The sequence below is a fragment of the Carassius gibelio genome, chromosome B25, assembly GCF_023724105.1.
Source record: "Carassius gibelio isolate Cgi1373 ecotype wild population from Czech Republic chromosome B25, carGib1.2-hapl.c, whole genome shotgun sequence".
Classification (NCBI taxonomy): domain Eukaryota; kingdom Metazoa; phylum Chordata; class Actinopteri; order Cypriniformes; family Cyprinidae; genus Carassius; species Carassius gibelio.
Window position 1 is genome coordinate 13971452 of NC_068420.1, and position 18391 is coordinate 13989842.

At 35.3% G+C, this 18391-nt stretch overlaps 1 protein-coding gene and 1 long non-coding RNA gene across 3 annotated transcripts in view; both read left to right on the top strand.

Moving 5' to 3' along the window:
- The first annotated feature begins 8 nt into the window (after window positions 1-8).
- Window positions 9-18391, top strand: part of nptna (neuroplastin a) — an 18815-nt gene continuing 432 nt past the window's right edge. Inside the window, exons 1-8 of the mRNA XM_052596849.1 lie at window positions 9-135; window positions 9149-9320; window positions 10247-10341; window positions 12841-12974; window positions 14877-15150; window positions 16670-16691; window positions 16904-16978; window positions 17880-18391. The exon at window positions 17880-18391 is cut by the window's right edge and continues 432 nt beyond it. Of these exons, the coding sequence (XP_052452809.1) occupies window positions 63-135; window positions 9149-9320; window positions 10247-10341; window positions 12841-12974; window positions 14877-15150; window positions 16670-16691; window positions 16904-16964 (831 nt within the window). The 5' untranslated portion in view covers window positions 9-62 and the 3' untranslated portion in view covers window positions 16965-16978; window positions 17880-18391. The remainder of the gene's footprint in view (window positions 136-9148; window positions 9321-10246; window positions 10342-12840; window positions 12975-14876; window positions 15151-16669; window positions 16692-16903; window positions 16979-17879) is intronic.
- Window positions 3325-5668, top strand: LOC128013706 (uncharacterized). 2 transcript variants are annotated; one of them, XR_008183389.1, is made up of 5 exons: window positions 3325-4129; window positions 4211-4269; window positions 4358-4420; window positions 5101-5237; window positions 5353-5668. It is a non-coding gene; the product is annotated as an uncharacterized LOC128013706 (long non-coding RNA). The 2 variants fall into 2 exon arrangements; XR_008183388.1 differs by having other exon boundaries at window positions 3703-4269; window positions 5353-5666.

Genomic DNA, 18391 nt, shown 5'->3' on the forward strand with positions numbered 1-18391 from the left:
CGACAGCCCTCCTCTCCTCTGCATCCCTCCACACATATCCAGGTAGTGAGATCACCCAGAAAATGCCTTACACGGGAAATGCGCTGGTGATATTATTCGGAGTCATGATGCTGCATTCGAGCTTCGCTCAGAACGGTAAGGACTTTAAAAATGTTTTGCATTTAAAGAAGGGTTTCATCTCAGATTATAAAGTCTTTCTTGACAGGGGAACGGTTGCGGCATGTGTTGGTATAGTTTGCCTCGACTGCACAGGATAAACTCTCGCCAGTCCTCAGCATTGCTTTCGGAAATTCTAAACTAAATGGATGTCAGGACTGTGAAGGGTGACATTTATGTGTAGCCTATTACATATTTAGTTAAATGTTTACGTGTAGGTTTAAAAGTCAAAACGCATTACATTTAAAAATCAATTTAAGAAGTGCAGTTTATTTCTTAAAAGCGGTTCGCCATTTATTCTCACAAATAGGTAACATTTTTATATTGATTGACTTGTCCCACAGGGAGAGTCTGTTTGTGGCTCTTTTATTTATAAGATTCCCCTTTTAAAGAATCATTTGGATGTGTTTAGGTGGATCATCGGATCATCTTAAAAACGGTGGATTATCGTTGGACATATAGGACAAATTATTGAGCAAAACAGAAAAAGTAGTTGATATAGACTGAAGTTTGTGTTCAACACCTGTTTTAAGGTGACCCATTAATTGGATTTGGTGATCAACTGGTTTTGCTCATGTTTTTGCGAACCATTACACTATGAAAAATATTTCTGTAAGCAAAAAGGCCCAACAATCTACAAGTGCGTCTGTAGTCCATTCAAGTCTTCATGAGTGTTTTTTTTTTTTAAATTTTATCGGAATAGATTTGGAGAATTTTAGCAGTAGCCTACATATTTGCTCACCTATGGATCCTCTGCAGTGAATTGGTGCCGTCAGAGTTTAAGTTTTAAAGGGATAGTACAACCAAAAATGACATTTCTGTCATTAATAATTCATCATCATGTCTTACCAAACCTGTGAAACCTTTGCTCATTTTCAGAACACAAATTAAGATATTTTTAATGAAATCTGAGAGCTTTCTGATCCTTGCATAGACAGCAAGGGTACCACAAACAAGGCACAGAAATTGTTGAATAAGGTCATTATTTTTGTTTTCTTTGTGCACAAAAAGTATTCTCATAGTTTCATAAAATTATGGTTGAACCTTTGATGTCACATGGACTATTTTATCAATGTCTCTGTGCCTTGATTGTGGTACCCTCGCTGTCTATGGAGGGCCAGAGAGCTCTCGGACTTCATCAAAAATATCTTAATTTGTGTTCTGAAGATGAATGAAGGTCTTACCGGGTTTTGAATGACATGAGGGTGAGTAATTAATGACAGAATTTTTTTAGTAATTTTTCAGTAGTGTAATTTTGCCTGATTTGACTAGCTTCTAACAAGGGACATATATATATATATATATATATATATATATATACACATACATATATATATTTGTGACTGTATTGTTTGGACACATGACCTTGGATGTCAACAACTAAATATATGGAAGTGTTTTTTTTATGGGAAGCCTATTTATTTTACCATCCTATGCATGAGTATATCGTTAGTTGCAATTTATAATTAGCATTATAATTGTTGCTGTCAGCATTTCAGAATTGAACTGGTGTCCATATTTGATCACAACTCACTGTTTTGCCCATCGCCTGTTTGTAAGGGGTCATAAGCTCATATGAAGATCAAACACTGTTCCTTTCATCTCACTCACATGCACATACAAACGCATGAGCACACAGGCAGACACATTTGATAAAATGGATCATTTTAGCATAGGTGTGTTTGATTAGAAGCATAAGAGCGCAACAACACTTGCTGCCTTTAGGCTAAGCAGGTTTTTGCGTCTATCTTTAGCAAGCGACTATATGCAATAACATACAAGCCCTGTCCACATAAACTAATTACATGTCCATTAGTTCCACAAGCTTGTTCTAAGATGCACTTAGATTAAAAGTATATTAGTAGATTACACTGTATATTGGTATCATAAAGTATATCAATATTTGAGTTTTTTTTGTCAGTATCAGTCCGTTAATATCTTTGCTTTTATCTGATGCTCACTTAAAGTAAAAGTAAAAACATTTGATACTAATAATTAAAATATTACTTACTGTAAGTAAAATAATATAACAAATTATGTTAACATATAAGTAATATAGTAAAATAATATTATAAAATAATATTGAAAAATAATAACATTGTTAAAGGCTATTTTTTAGCCAATCTTAAAATGAAAAGATATTTTCATATTGTAAAATTTGTTGTGCCTAATTTCACTTGCAGCCTTTTAAAATGCTTGATTTTAGCTTTTAGTGTTGTATTTGATATTTCTTTTTACAAAAACTTATAAAATATAAATACTTGTGCATCCCTAAGTAATTATTTAGTTACATTTCGTAATTACTACAAGCCTCTTTCACAATCATTGGGTCAAAAGGTAACATGCTTCTATTATTGTTTTGATGAATGCAGCATTTGGTAAGTTGTATCACCCATTGTGTAGAAAGTCAGTTTAGATGTAAACATCATATCTGTTCCTGCTTTAATATAATTATGACCTTATATGATTGTTTTATCATCACATTCAATGTCAGAATAACCAGCAGTAAGCTGTGTATGTTCTGATTAACATGATAATACAGTGCAACCATTAAAAATCATCTCTGCATATTTATGTAACATAACCTCAAATGAAACATTTTGTATTACATTTTTATTTATTTTTTATCTGTGCTATTGGTATTTTATCAAGCACAAACCCCCATTTCCATTCTGACTGACTCAACTAAGTAATGATTAGCGTAGTCACATTTGTTTGTATTTTTCTCTTCTGTTAGATATTTGACTTTTAAAGGTGTATATGGGATATACAAAACACATGGTACAATATAAACACTAGAACAAGGACAAATAAATTTTTTTTAAATAGAACATTAAAAGCATATCATAAAATAGTAAACACCTGTCAGTGGCTGTTGTTCAAATATTATGGCTTTCCTTTCATAAATTATTTATGTTTGTGTCTTTATGCTTTTCTTTTCTTTTTTTCTTTTGACATCTTTTAAATGTGCCCAAATGCATTGTCTCGTTTGTTTTTCCTTTCAAAATTTTTGTTTAATTAGAAAGCACTGTTGATTGATCACTCGATAGGAACAAGTTTTGTTCCTATGTTGCCATATGGTGAAATGCACACAACAAACACGTATCACACTATGTTGACACTTAGCAGGACTTCATACGTGTGAATGCAATCAGCTTGCATAGTGGTTAATGGGGGGAGGGAGGTGGCAGATATGCATGCATTGTGGTTGGCAGTCCTTCCTCTTCTTAAAGGCCTGCTCAACTGCTGTAGCATGCTTCTATGGAAACTGCCTGTCTATCAGCACACCCACACATGAGTCAGAAGAGTGCTATAATCAATTGCATCATCTGGATCTATAGCTGCTCACTGCTCCAGGTGTGTGTTCACTTCTCGCTGCTGTGTTTGTGCACTTGGATGGGCTAAATGCAGAGCACCAATTCTGAGTATGGGTTACCACCATAGACTAAAGAAATATGTACGTAGTGTCCGTGACATCACCCATAGACTCCTCAATAGTGGTTTTGAAGCCTAAAGTGTGCAGAGCGGGCCGTCGCCATCTTGGCAGCGCGTCACCGCGCGACTCTCCCGGATAATCGAAATGAGTAACCCCAGAGTGCAGTCTGGACGATGGGGCGGGGCGACACTTCGAGGCGGAGCGACACGTGTCGCCCCGCCCATATTTGTTTCCCCCGCCTTTGACATTTTCCTCCGAGCCAGCAGGGGGCAGTTTGCGTTGAAACAAACAGAACGGTGGCAACTACAGCAGCAGAGCAATAACGCTATTCCGTTGATTGCTTGAGGTGAGTAAAAGTGGTTGTGTAAATATCTTATAATATGAAATGCGATGTTCGATCATTTATTTATCCATGGTACGTTCAATTTGAATAATTATTGTTAATAATTGTTATAAATTGCTCATTTTATTGTTCTTTGTGGATTGTAACAGTACACTCTGTACATGGCTTTAGTTCATAGGTTCGATTTTACAGAGGTATGGCATCACATTTGTCAAGTTATTTGAACAGACATGCATGATTTTTGTGTGTATATTATTATTATTATTATTTTTCAGGATGACATGATCAGGAGGTGGTGGTGTTCTGTTCTCCTGGACAGCTTTACTCCGCAAATGTATGTAGCTGTTTGAATGTTGCTACATGAAACATTACTCTGTACTATATCTAGCAATAAACCTACCTCTTGACATTTGTTCTTTTAGAGCTCAACCACTGAGGAGAACTTCACCATTCACCATGTCTTCAGGCAGAGTCCAGCAAAGCAGGTTATTACATTCATTAAGAACTAATAATTACATATGTGTGTACATGCAGAGGTATTTTAGTTATTACAGCTACATAGTTGTTCAGATGTGAAATTGGTATTATATACAAGTACTATATTGGTCAATACTGTGGATTATTTAATATATAACTATCAGTTAACATCAGCATCAAGGACATTTAAAAACATTTCAGCTTAATTCATTTTCAGACAGCAGCAAGTTTTTTAAATAACTTCTGTTTGCGATCTAATGTGGATTTTGTTCACCATATAAGATAGAAATATTTATATTCAATGTAAAAGATCTTCATGTGGATCGTGCATACAAATATATACAAATATCTCACTGGATTATTACAATTAATGGCAAAATGAATGTGTGGAAATGTAAACTAATATATCCTACTGACACACAACAGCAAAAGATATAAATAATTGGCTTAAAACAGTTTTTTTTTCAATGTGAAAATACTAACACTAATACTTCTGCACAGTACTGTATATATTAACATTTTATTAGTGTTATTATAAAAGAATGAGTATGCATTTGTGACAACAATCTATAGAGTTTTTAATGAGAGTTTGTTTAAAGCAAGGTTGTCTGTATTCAGTGTTTATATAATGTTTAATAACTTTTATATACATATATAAATAAACCTATGTATGTTTTTGATTCAACAGCTTCCACTGGAAATCCTCAGGGAAGTTATTTTGTCGGCGGGTGACTCTGCATATTTGACACTTTCTCTGGTTTGCAGATGGTTTAGGGTTGTGCTCCGAAGTTTTTCGGAAAGCGGCACAGTTTGCCTGGCTAGAGAGTAAGATTTCCCCGTTTAATGCTCATTCTCCAATTGAATTTTGTAGTAGAAGGCTGTTAAACTTTTTTTGTATTATTATTATTATCTTTCATGTATTTTGTCTTTACACTATAAGTTGTGGCCAACTGGAAGAATTGTCCTCCTGTCTCCTGACCGGAACGAGTTCAGACGGATGTACAGCATCAGGGAACGCTTGCAGTGCAGAGCCCTTTTCAAGTTTAACCCACCAGGGTACAGGGAAGAGACCGGCGTGGTGATCTTCTGGGCTTTTGTTTACACAGGATTTTGTTCCAAGGACTGTTTTTTTTTTTTTTTTTTTTTTTTTTGCGGCATGAAACACATTTGTGTGTTAAGTTCATTGAAGGGAAATAACTGGTTTTGATTATTAATTGATGTAATTTAAAGTTAAACTTTGCACTGTATAATGTTTTAATAAAAAAGACGTGCATGACAACGTGCTATGGAAAACACGTGCATGACAACAGGTTTCAGTCATTTACATCAGTCTATCATTCTTTAAGGTTTCTCATATTTGATGATAACATGATTTGCTATGCATTGCTCATAATGGATTCTTAGTTTAGTTGTGACAGGATTGTGAGGATTAATGAGGTTTTCAGTAGTGCAGTTCAGAAAACAAATAACAGAAAGTAACAAGTGTTTTTGGGCAAGTTCTTTAGAACCTGTATAGTTCCTTCCTTGCAAAAAGTAACCATGGATTTATTGTAGTAAAAATATTTGTTGGCACATTAATTACTGTGAGCTGTAATTATAAAAACACCATAGTTTTACTATAGTTACTGTAGCAGAACCATAGTAAATTTTCGTAGGGGCCAAGGGAATGTTCAGAATATTATTGGTGACGTTCAGAGACTGGTGACAATTTGTTACACACACGACACACACACACACATATATATATATGTATGTATATATTATTTGAATATATAAATCAAGGTACTCCATGACTATCTACATAACCATACTTCGCATAATATTGCCGTGTCATTTTCAAACCAGCGAGTAATGCCGAGGTAGCGTCTACACTACAGCCATTGAGGGAGTACCATTTATTTTTATTCTGTTCGTCGTAATCCAAAACTCTTTGTATTTATACGGGATGTTATGGAAATGCAACAATAAATGCAAAAACACAACATGTATATTCACTTTTTAATTTATATTAAAAGTTTATTCATCTTAGTGTCTACTTCCGCATTCCAATCCTGCTAATAGCGTCATAATTCTCTATACCAATAAGCTGTAAAATCGTCACTCATCTGTACACCAATAAGCTCATCTTAATCATAAACCAATAACCGCTGAGGTGGGCGGGGCGACACGTGTCGCTCCGCCCCAACGTGTCGCCCCGCCCCATCGTCCAGACTGCACTCTGGGATACTTGATCGAAATGGGCAAAAAAGCGGGAGCTGATTGCTGAAGCCACGCCCACCTAGCGCGACGACATTGTCAGCAGCGGCAATCCACCTGTCACTCAAGTGGCCACGATATTAATTATGCAGAACTTTAAGGCTTAATATAATTTAAACGGATTAGTTCTAAAAAAATTCACTCCCTCACAGTTGTCATGAAGGGCGAAATTAGCAATATAGACCAAAATCTTTTTTTGAACCAGGCTGTAAACATGTTTTTTTCCTGCTGTAAAGTTGGGCATTTTAACATGAGGAGTCTATGGGACTGACTCTCTTCTGCAGCCAGCCGCAAGCGGCCAGTCGATGAATTGCAGTTTTAGTCACTTCCTTATTGGCTTCACGAGAGAGAGCGGGAGGTTGCCGCTCGGTTACCACACTTGGCAAATGTTATGACTTTCAAATAAAATTAACATAACATATAATAATAAAAACAAAAAATAATCATAAAATAAATATACTAGCTGCTTGGACCTACTGATGATCAATAAAATAAAAAGTTTTTTATTGATTTCTAAATACAAAGTTTTTAAGGAGAAGACAATGTGCAGAAGAAACTATTAAAGACTGTGTTATCCCAAAACGCTCAAATATGAGCAGAGGGCTTTGGGAAGTAGATGTCATTTACAAAGAAATGTTTGAAACACAGATCGACTGCTTGTAGTGTCGTCTTCTGTTCCATCGCCTCCCCGTTTAAAATAATAAAAACTTGGGAGGAGTTTTTCTTGTCACCAAGCACCAGGACATGTGGATTCTGGCTTGTCTCGTGATTCAAGTACAGCACTAATTAGTGCCAACCTTAAAATAAAATAAAAATTAAAAAAAGTTCAGTTAACATGCATTGTGATGATATTTCATTGATACACACACTTTACAAATTAGTCAATTTAAATGAGTTAAAATCTATAGCGAATTTAAATTGGTTAAAGTGATAATTCACCCAAAAATTTTAATTCTGTCATCATTTATTTTTTTTCAAAATATCTTCTTGGGACGATTTGTATTGTACAACGTGTGTCTTATACAAAATAAATAAAGGTGACTTGACTACACAGGGCAATGTAATTTTAAGTGTTGCTTTTACTTACAGGTTGAATGTCAATGAAGGACCGCTTCATTTCCGTGTATTATGTGCACACCATTTTTCCATTTGTGTGGTATGGTGCAGACAGCATGAAGGTCTTTAAATGACAAAAGTACAGAGAAAGCACAAGTAAAAAAAAAAAAAAAAACTAAGCTCACAGTTTACATTTTTACAGTCTTTGTGGGGATCTACTATCATTTGCACTTAAGAGACAGACTAAACCAGTTTTCACTCCCTCCAGAAATTGTGGCAATATTTGCGGCTAATGTGAGTAAATTTTATCACCCTTTACCCTTTGACTGATTTGGACTTGTAGGGAGGAACAAAAGTACACTGTAAATGAAAGGAAGCTTTGTTGGAAGGAATGCAGCAATACACTAATTTCACCTCATTTGTCTTTTTTCGTAATTTTTGGAAGTCTTAGGTCTAAGTAAAATTGAAAACTTATGTATCAATTAATTTAAATAGGTTACTTACCTTGAAATGTTTCAGTTAACAGGCAGAAATTCTATTGTTGCAACTTTTCCTTCACGAAAAAGTCCATTGTCTAAAACATAAGTATAAACACATTTAGTACAACACATTTAAAAAAACATGTCAATCAATCTAGCTTCATAAGAGAAATTGCTGTAATTATAGGGTATTCTAATAGATGCATAACAATACTCAATATGAATAAACCATTAAAACACTTTTACTGTACAGTTAATTAGTGTGCTAAGACGAATATGTCTTCTGTTTTATGCTCCCCTCTTAAAGGTTTGTTGTAGTAACATTAACGTTGTGTAAATTTGGGGCACTGGTATAAATTTTCGCTGAAGCAGCGGATTGCCTCACGACTGCGCGCTTTTCTTTCGTCTGGGTTTTGCACCGAAAATTGCAGGTTCATTCAAACGATTCTCACGGAGTCTGTTGTCTGTCGCATGAATAATGTGTGTGAGCTCAGGTCAGCTCAGCTTGCAGCAGCTTCATTCACTGGTCCGATCCGATAAATGGTCCGTGCGGCTTTTCTAGCTTAATTTTAATGATTTCGTCAAACTTTTACATTTCCCCAGACGTTTTTAATTTTTTAATTATTAACGCTACTGTAGTTTCCAAATTCCAAATTTTTTAATTATTTACGCGAATGTAGTTTCCAAATATTTTTTTAAGTTCAAACTGAATAAACTAAATCTAAAAAATAAATAAATAATAAACTATAATAGTGTGTAAATGAGACTATAATAATAATAGACTTTACGTTTCAGGATTTAGTAGCCTATTATGTTTGTGTTTGTTTGCAGAATTTTAGACGTTTATTATACATTTTATAGTATATATTTAAAAAAAAAAAAATAAACATTCTAAGTCCTATAAGATTCAAAAAGAAATTTTGACCGATGCATCTGTATTTCCAGAACCAACAATTCATTCAACGGATCACATAATTCTACCCAAGGGTTCAGTAAAACCAATCACGCTCCAGTGCAACCTTACATCATCCCAAAGCAAACACCATGAGAGCTTCTGGATGAAGAATGGGGAGGAGATCGCTAAAACAAGGGCCAGTGTCAAAAACACAGAATACAGGTAGGTGCTGTGTGTGTGTGTGTGTGTGTGTGTGTGTGTGTGTGTGTGTGTGTGCACATATTATAGCCTAATTTTCACTCATTCATTTCAATGTCATAATCTATTTTGCTTGTTCATTCATAATAATATATACCAAACTTAGTTATTCAAATTAGATTTACGTTCAACTGAATGGTGTCACATCATATTTTAATACTTATATATATTTTTTTAATATTGTACAAAAAAAAAATATTAAATGACCAGACTGCCACATCCAACTTGATATTTTAAACCATTTTTGTTCGTAGTGTATAGTATATGAACATAAATTGACATATTAATCAATCAGCTAAATTTAGTAGTTTCAGCCCTACTAGTAATAAGTGTATATTGGCTATAATTATACTTTAAATGTATGTTTACATATTTATAATATACATATTTGTGCATATATATACTGACACTTTTACTTGTAACTCAATAGACTGCATACATTTATTTAATAATAGATTAATTACTAATGACTATTGTAAATTGTATTGCAAAAACATTGACATTAATGTAATTTTATGCTATCAGTTCAAAATTTGCCAATTTAGGCTTCTAATCATGTGTATTACCTGGGTCTTTTGTTTTGTAAATGTATTGTCTCAGTGACTCTCAGGCTGAGGTGTTTGTTGATGCCGCTCTGCTTTGCATTGCTGAAAAATCCTGAACGAGGGCTCTGTCTCTACCAACATGTGTTGTTAATCTCTCTGCCTGACTCCTAATCTCATCAGAGACAGACTAGTAGGCACACTAGTACTCCTAACACTTAACCTGCATTAGATTTCTCTTTACCTGTGGGTGTGTCATTCTGAGACATTTTATATTATGCCAATGTACTTCAAAGAATAGCTGTTACCTTCACTTTATAAGCATAATGTGTTTTATCCATTATACAGACTTGAAAAACCAAAGCGAGAGAACTCGGGCGTGTATATGTGTGTGTTCACGTTCGATTCCGCCCCCACAGCAAATGCCACAATTGAGATAAAAGGTAAGATGCTAAAAAAAGTATAGGAATTGAATGTTCACTGGAGTATGATTTTCAGTTGGTTTGGATGAGTGTTGACATTTTAAACCTGTCTATGGGGTCAGCTTGTCTTTCCATCTCTTGGACATGTCAGAGAGGGGCTTGGACGCTCTCAACGGCCATGACAGCATGAATGTGAGCTTGGTTAGTTGAGTGCAAAGACATACAGGTTTTGTTCATGAGCCAGTACAGGATGAATGTGAATAAATTGTTTGGAATATTAATAAGTAGTATATAATTATAGAAAAGTATAGTTCAGTCATGAAATTCTAGATGGCGCAGACTGATGGGTATTAACGTAACTGATGATATTCACAGCGTTAAAAGATTTGGCACAAGCTATATATATATTCCTACCTACTGTAAAAATATAAAACTTAATTTTTGATTAGTAATATGCATTGCTAAAAACTTCATTTTGAACAACTTTAAAGGTAATTATACAATTATAATTATACAATTAATTCATTCATTACACACAGACTAATATATTTCAAATGTTTATTTCTTTTAATTTTGATGATTATAACTGACAACTAAGGAAAATACCCAAATTCAGTATCTCAGAAAATATTATAATATTGTGAAAAGGTTCATTATTGAAGACACCTGGTGCCACACTCTAATCAGCTAATGAACTCATAACACGTGCAAAGCCTTTAAATGGTCTCTCAGTCTAGTTCTATAGGCTACACAATCATGGAGAAGACTGCTGAATTGACAATTGTCCAAAAGACGACCATTGACACCTTGCACAAGGAGGGCAAGACACAAAAAGTCATTGCAAAAGAGGCTGGCTGTTCACAGAGCTCTGTGTCCAAGCACATTAATAGAGAGGCGAAGGAAAGGAAAAGATGTGGTAGAAAAAAAGTGTACACCCGCACCCTGGAGAGGATTGTGAAACAAAACCCATTCAAAAATGTGGGGGAGATTCACAAAGAGTGGACTGCAGCTGGAGTCAGTGCTTCAAGAACCACTACACACAGACATATACAAGACATGGGTTTCCCTCTGTCAAGACAGTCTTGAACAACAGACAGTGTCAGAAGCGTCTCGCCTGGGCTAAAGACAAAAAGGACTGGACTGCTGAGTAGTCTAAAGTTGTGTTATCTGATGAAAGTACATTTTGCATTTCCTTTGGATATCAGGGTCCCAGAGTCTGGAGGAAGAAAGGAGAGCAAGAGACACACAATCCACGTTGCTTGAGGTCCAGTGTAAAGTTTCAACAGTCGGTGATGGTTTGGGGTGCCATGTAATCTGCTGGTGTTGGTCCACTGTGTTTTCTGAGGTCCAAGGTCATCACAGCCGTATACCAGGAAATTTTAGAGCACTTCATGCTTCCTGCTGCTGACCAACTTCATGGAGATGCAGATTTCATTTTCCAACAGGACTTGTCACCTGCACAAAGTGCCAAATCTTCCAGTACCTGGTTTAAGGACCATGGTATCCCTGTTCTTAATTGGCCAGAAAACTCGCCTGACCTTAACCCCATAGAAAGTCTATGGGGTACCGTATTGTGAAGAGGAAGATGTGATATGCTAGACCCAACAATGCAGAAGAGCTGAAGGTTATAACGAATGAATGTAATGAATAAATATTATATACACGTTTCACTTTTTGAATTGAATTAGTGAAATAAATCAACTTTTTGATGTTTCTAATTATATGACCAGCACCTGTAGTCCTTTGAGAAATAAACATATTAGATTCAATATGTCAGTAACAACAGCAAGTATCAAGGTTTAGGGGCGGTAAAAATTGTTAATGCTTTTGACGTAACAATTTTCCAGTTGTCTAACACTCACAGAATGTTAATCTTTAAAAACACTAATTTAAGTTAATATAGATTTGACACTGTTATAATGTGAAATATTAAAAATGTAGCATAGATTTATTTATTTTTATTTTGTCTTCATCAGCCAGAGTAATAATAATATAACAATGACGTTGGCGCATCCCTAGGCTTATTATTATGATTTTTTTGGTCTGTTTAAATAACATTAAACAAATTAAACGAGATCTTGAACCAGCACACTCATTTCAGCAATTTCAGAAAAGCCACAGCTTTGAATCCTGAGTTATTCATGGGTTAAATTTGAACTCAAATGCACTGTAAATCACTTTGGAGAAAAAAGGTCAACCAAATAAATAAAAGTTATGGAGAAAACATCATTGTTTTCACTGCTTTTAGCATTTTTGTCTAAATCGGCTTGTGTGACAGCACATCAAATCGCTGTGGACTGTGGGTTTTTGATTTATTCTCATGCGTTGGGGCAATCATGGTACAGTATATTTTCTTAATATTTGCTGATCCACCACTAGTTTCAAGCTATATTAACCACACAAATATGACACTGCAAATGTCCATGTAGTGAATGAATATCAGAGTGCTTAATAAGGTTTACGCAATGAAATCTGTTCTGATAGTGAAGGTCTCACTGTCCTTCCGCTCTCCTCTCGTAGCTGCACCAAACATCACGGGGTCCAAGGTCAGCGTGAATAAGTATGAGGGTGAAAAAGCTGTCATCTACTGCAAATCTGTGGTTTATCCTTATCCCACATGGAGCTGGTACAAACTTATTAACAACATCAGTATGGTATGGTCATTTTGACACATAAGTGAACCTTCAATCTTCTGTTTGGTCGTTTTAAAGAGACAGTTCCACCCCACAAAGAAAATTAATCTGCTTAGCAAGTTGTTTTAACCCTATAAAGCATATTAAGTAAATGTTCTAAAATCCATTTTTTTATTAAGTTTATTGAACGTTTAGATAAGAATGTTTTTAAAAAGTTTTAAAAGCTTCATATTTGAAACATAAGATTTTTATGGCTCATATAGTATGATATAGTGAGTGCTCATACTTGAAGATGAAAGTTGTAACAGTTAATTACAACATAATAAGAGAATTACAGTAATAATAATTCTGATGGCTTGTAATGTAATCAATGAGATTTTTACAGTATAACAGACTAAAATATAATATAAATATCAGTTGTTAATGTGTATCTCTCAATAATACCTTACATATTAAGATTATTTTTCTACAAACATGTATATGGAAAATTAAGTTAACCTAAACTTACTTAAAGGGTTAGTTCACCCAAAAATCTAAATTATGTCATTAATAACTCACCCTTATGTTGTTCCAAACATGTAAGGCCTCCTTTTATCTTCGGAACACTGTTTAAGATATTTTAGATTTAGTCCGAGAGCTCTCAGTCCCTCCATTGAAGCTGTGTGTACGGTCTACTGTCCATGTCCAGAAAGGTAAGAAAAACATCATCAAAGTAGTCCATGTGACATCAAAGGGTCCGTTAGAATTTTTTTAAGCATTGAAAATACATTTTGGTCGAAAAATAGCAAAAACTAAGACTTTATTCAGCATTGTCTTCTCTTCCGTGTCTGTTGTGAGAGATTTCAAAACACTGCAGTTTAGTGATATCCGGTTCGCGAACGAATCATTCGATGTAACTGGATCTTTTTTAACCAGTTCACCAAATCGAACTGAATCGTTTCAATTGGTTCATGTCTTCAGTACGTATTATTCCACAAATGACTTAAGCTGTTCACTTTTTTAATGTAGCTGACACTCCCTCTGAGTTAAAACAAACCGTTCTGTCAGACGCATCCGATTCGAGAACCGAGGAGCTGATGATACTGCGCATGTGTGATTCGGTGTGAAGCAGACCGACACACAGAGCGTCTGAACCGAACTGATTCTTTTGGTGATTGATTCTAAACTGATTCTGTGCTAGTGTTATGAGCACGGGTAAACCGAAGACTTGAATCAAGGGCAATCATCGCCAATGACGTCATAACGTTGAGCGCATAAGAACCAGTGAACTGGCGAACCCCTAACCCCAGCTGCTCCCGACGAGCTGGATGGTGCCTTGAATGGCTGACACCGCAGTCGGTGTGTGAATGAGTGTGTGAATGGGTGAATATGAGGCAAATTGTAAAGCGCTTTGGATGGCCATGTGGTCTGTTGAAAGCGCTATATAAATGCAGTCCATTTACCATGCTGTTTTTCTTACCTTTCTGGACATGGACAGTAGACCGTACACACAGCTTCAATGGAGGGACTGAGAGCTCTCGGACTAAATCTTAAATATCTTAAACTGTGTTCCAAAGATGAACTTAGGTCTCACGGGTTTGGAACAACATGAGGGTTATTAATAATATAATTATGATTTTTTGGGGGAACTAACCCTTTAAGTCCATTAAGGGTTAACCTTGAAATATTAATAACAATATAAAATGTAGCCTATTCTTACATTTACTTTATAAAACAAATTTTTTTTTTACAGTTATGCAAAAAGGTTTTTAACTATCCCTTGTAGTTTCTTTTACTTGAGCTACCGTCAAGCATTTATGATTTAATAAAAAGTAAATATTTTTATAGAAACACTAATTAAGCATATAATGACTGGCTTTTCTTCTTTCACCTCTCATTTTTTCTTCTGTCACTGGCTTTCCTCCCACTCCATCAATCACCCAGGATATTGACAACTCCTCTGGCCGCTACTTCATCAGCAGCAAGGATGGCTACACCGAGCTGTCCATCATTGACCTAAACATCACCACCGACCGCGGAGAGTACCAGTGCAACGCTACCAACATCATCAGCTCTGACTCCAAGAAAACAATTCTGCGTGTCAGGAGCCTCCTGGGGCCCCTGTGGCCCGTGCTGGGGATCCTCGCCGAGATCATCATCCTGGTGCTGATCATCGTCATCCACGAGAAGCGCAAGAAGCCTGACGATGTTCCTGATGGTGAGTTTAAAAGGCTGGGTTCCAGTTTCAATATAGACATCATCTGGACTCTGATCTCACACACACACACACACACACACTCTTTTCCTGTAGGTCACCTGAGTTAGGTCATCTGGACTCTAATCTGATATTTGAGAGAAATGTGACTGTGGTATAAGGGTAGGTAGCGGGCAGTGAATTATTGATGTGTGTAGAGGTGTAGTCCCACACCACTTAAAGCTCACCCACAATGCATTGCGAGGGAAAACGAGACCCTGTCAGTCTTGTATAATGTATTCCTTTATTCCTGTATGCCAGTAAATTCACTTTCAGCTCTCATTGTTTATACAAAAAGAACTCTTTATGTTTAAAGACTATTTAAAGCAACAATGTCCGCTTTTGGATTCAATTATGTGTGCTATTTCTAAGATTTACTCATTACCAATCTATATTTCCACAAGAACTGGTTTACCAAGCTTTTAATGTCTTGGGCTAATAGTGTCGTTAAATGGGATTTTGTCTGTCCAGCATCGCCACCTAGTGGTTTTCATCGTAATTGATTAAATATAAACGACTAATTTATGCGTTTTGTTTGATTAAAATGTGTTCAGTATTTAGCATTTTTCGTGGAAGTGTGCAGACGTATGTTAAAATACAATGTTGAGTTTATATATTCAGGTTCAGCTACACATTTAGCCCACTTGTGAATCACTGCACCGTTATTTTACCGTTAAATGACAATGTGGTTAATATCATTAAGCCATTAAGAATGAACAACGTTAACACGTTTCTTTCTCTCTGAATGGCACAACCTAAAACACTGTGGTAAGTGAAAGACCTGCATGCAGCTTGATTGAACCTAACAGTAGTGCCCACATTCACTGTTCTCCTGTACTTTAGTGTGTATATATAAGTCTTGTGTGGTTTAGGCTAAAATGGCATTTTATTTTGTCATTATTACTGTCTGTTCTGTTGCTGTTTAACCTTCAAATGACCTTCATTTCTGTACATCTTCTTCACCTGGAGTCTGTTCAGATGCAATCATGTTGGCATGAGCATGAGGTTTTACCTTTTATTTTTGTGTCCCCCTTCATTTTTAAAGGCTGAAAATGTGTGTATGTGTATTTGTATAGCTGTGCTATGTAAATGCAATGTTATATATAAAAGTAATGTGATATTTAACATAGGATGCATATATTTATATATATATGTCTGTGTGTGTGTGTGTGTGTGTGTGTGTGTGTGTAGTTTTCACTCCGTGGGCTGCATGTTTGTCTTTCTTCTCTGTTCTTGTTCTGTTATAAACTGCAAGCCTTTTAATTACTCTCACAAAAGCTGATGGAGCGAAGTCTTTGTTCTGTGTTATTCTACTGCACAACAATATCTTAAATATCGAAAGACAATATGACATTGAGTTGTTTTTGGCTACTTAATGCAATCAGTTTACAGCATCCATTCAATAATGTGAATATTGTTCCAACTGGAACCATTACAGCCTCCAACTAAAATTGTCGTTGTTTTGTTTCCCATTCTGCCTAAGATGACGAACCAGCTGGGCCAATGTAAGTATCAGATTTACATTTAAATAAGACTTCATATGATGTAACTGTCCTAGATAACTGAAGCCAGCAGATGTGTGATATATATAGGATGTATGGAGTATAAAGAAACAGTTAATGAAGGAAAATGTAATTATGGATGTGTGTAAAATGCTGGATTTGTATTTTGTGTTGTGACACTCACACTGACTCATTTTTATGATCTCATCTTCAAGAAAAACTAATTCCACCAACAACCACAAAGAGAAAAGCCTACGTCAGAGAAATACAAATTGATTTCATCATTAAAGGTGAGTATTCAGTTAGACTGAGAATATTCAGTGGAACATATACAACAAGAAACAGTTCTTACAGAAACGTAGACACTAAGCCATACTTTAAAATATATAAATTACCAAAAAGTGTGTAAAGGTTTTGGACCAGAATATTATCTCTTTATATATATATATATATATATATATATATAAATATATATAAATATATATATATATATATATATATATATATATATAGAGATAGATATATATATATATATAGATAGATATAGATATAGATATATATAGATATATAGATAATTTCATTGCTATGACTTGTGCATTTTAACTGTTAAAAACTTAAACTGATTTTATAATCTTAATATTATCTTAAAGCTTCCACTAGGGAAAAAAAAATCCATTACAATGTACAAAATGTGCGCAGCAAAAACACAAACACTTCAAGAACGTTGCAATAATAAAACTGATCACACATGAAAGTAGCGGCAGTTTAAACAAGTTTTAAACAGAGCGCATGTTTGCAATCCACTGAGCTGCTTTCCTATTGTGTTCTATAAGTATACATGCTAACGGACACTTGCGTGTAGCTCACATGGCATTCTAAAAATACTCCGATCAAGATAAAATAAATTTTAAAAAGGCATCCTGAGACTGCCCTGCATCTCACGTTTTTTAAAGGCAAGAACAAGTTCTCTGTGAGCCTGGCCGATAAGCTGACTGATACAAAAAGTTCCCATGGACAGTTATGAATATTAGGAAATATCTGTTTGCAGAATGCAGCAGCTGGCCCAGTCAGAATCAAGTATTCCAGAAATCTGTGTAATTTGTATAAACTAGCACATTTCTCAATCAGTTACTCTTCTGAATTTGCAAAAGCCACTTTGTTAACCCACTTTTGTCTGTTTGTTGTTCACAGATTGAGACATTCACATCATGACCACATGAATGTTATGAACGGTTCAGGGCATTGGCAATCAAATCAAAGGTGGAGGAGTTAAATGGAAGACCGGAAGATATTGGCACCCGAGGCCTGCCTTATAAATCTGGTGTGAGGACCACGAGTGAACAGAACTGCACTTGATTCTGAACTTTTTTTTGCATGATTGTGTTGCTTTTTCTTTAGAATCTCTTTTATTCAAGTCAACTTTTTCCATTTTCATGTAAAAGTCAAAAAATAATGACTGTCTGCATGCAAGATAATTATTGTATAGGCTTTTTTTTGTTTTGTTTGCGTATTTATGAATGACTTTTATTCAAGCAAGCCTTTAACTTATTATGCCATATGACAGTTTTTGTACAGATTATCATATTACTGTATACCATTTGGTGAGGTGGCATATGATCCTGTCAATCAATTAAGGGCTTTGCGAAATTACGTGCCTATTTAATTTGTATTTGTTTTTAACATTGATGTATGAATTCACTTGA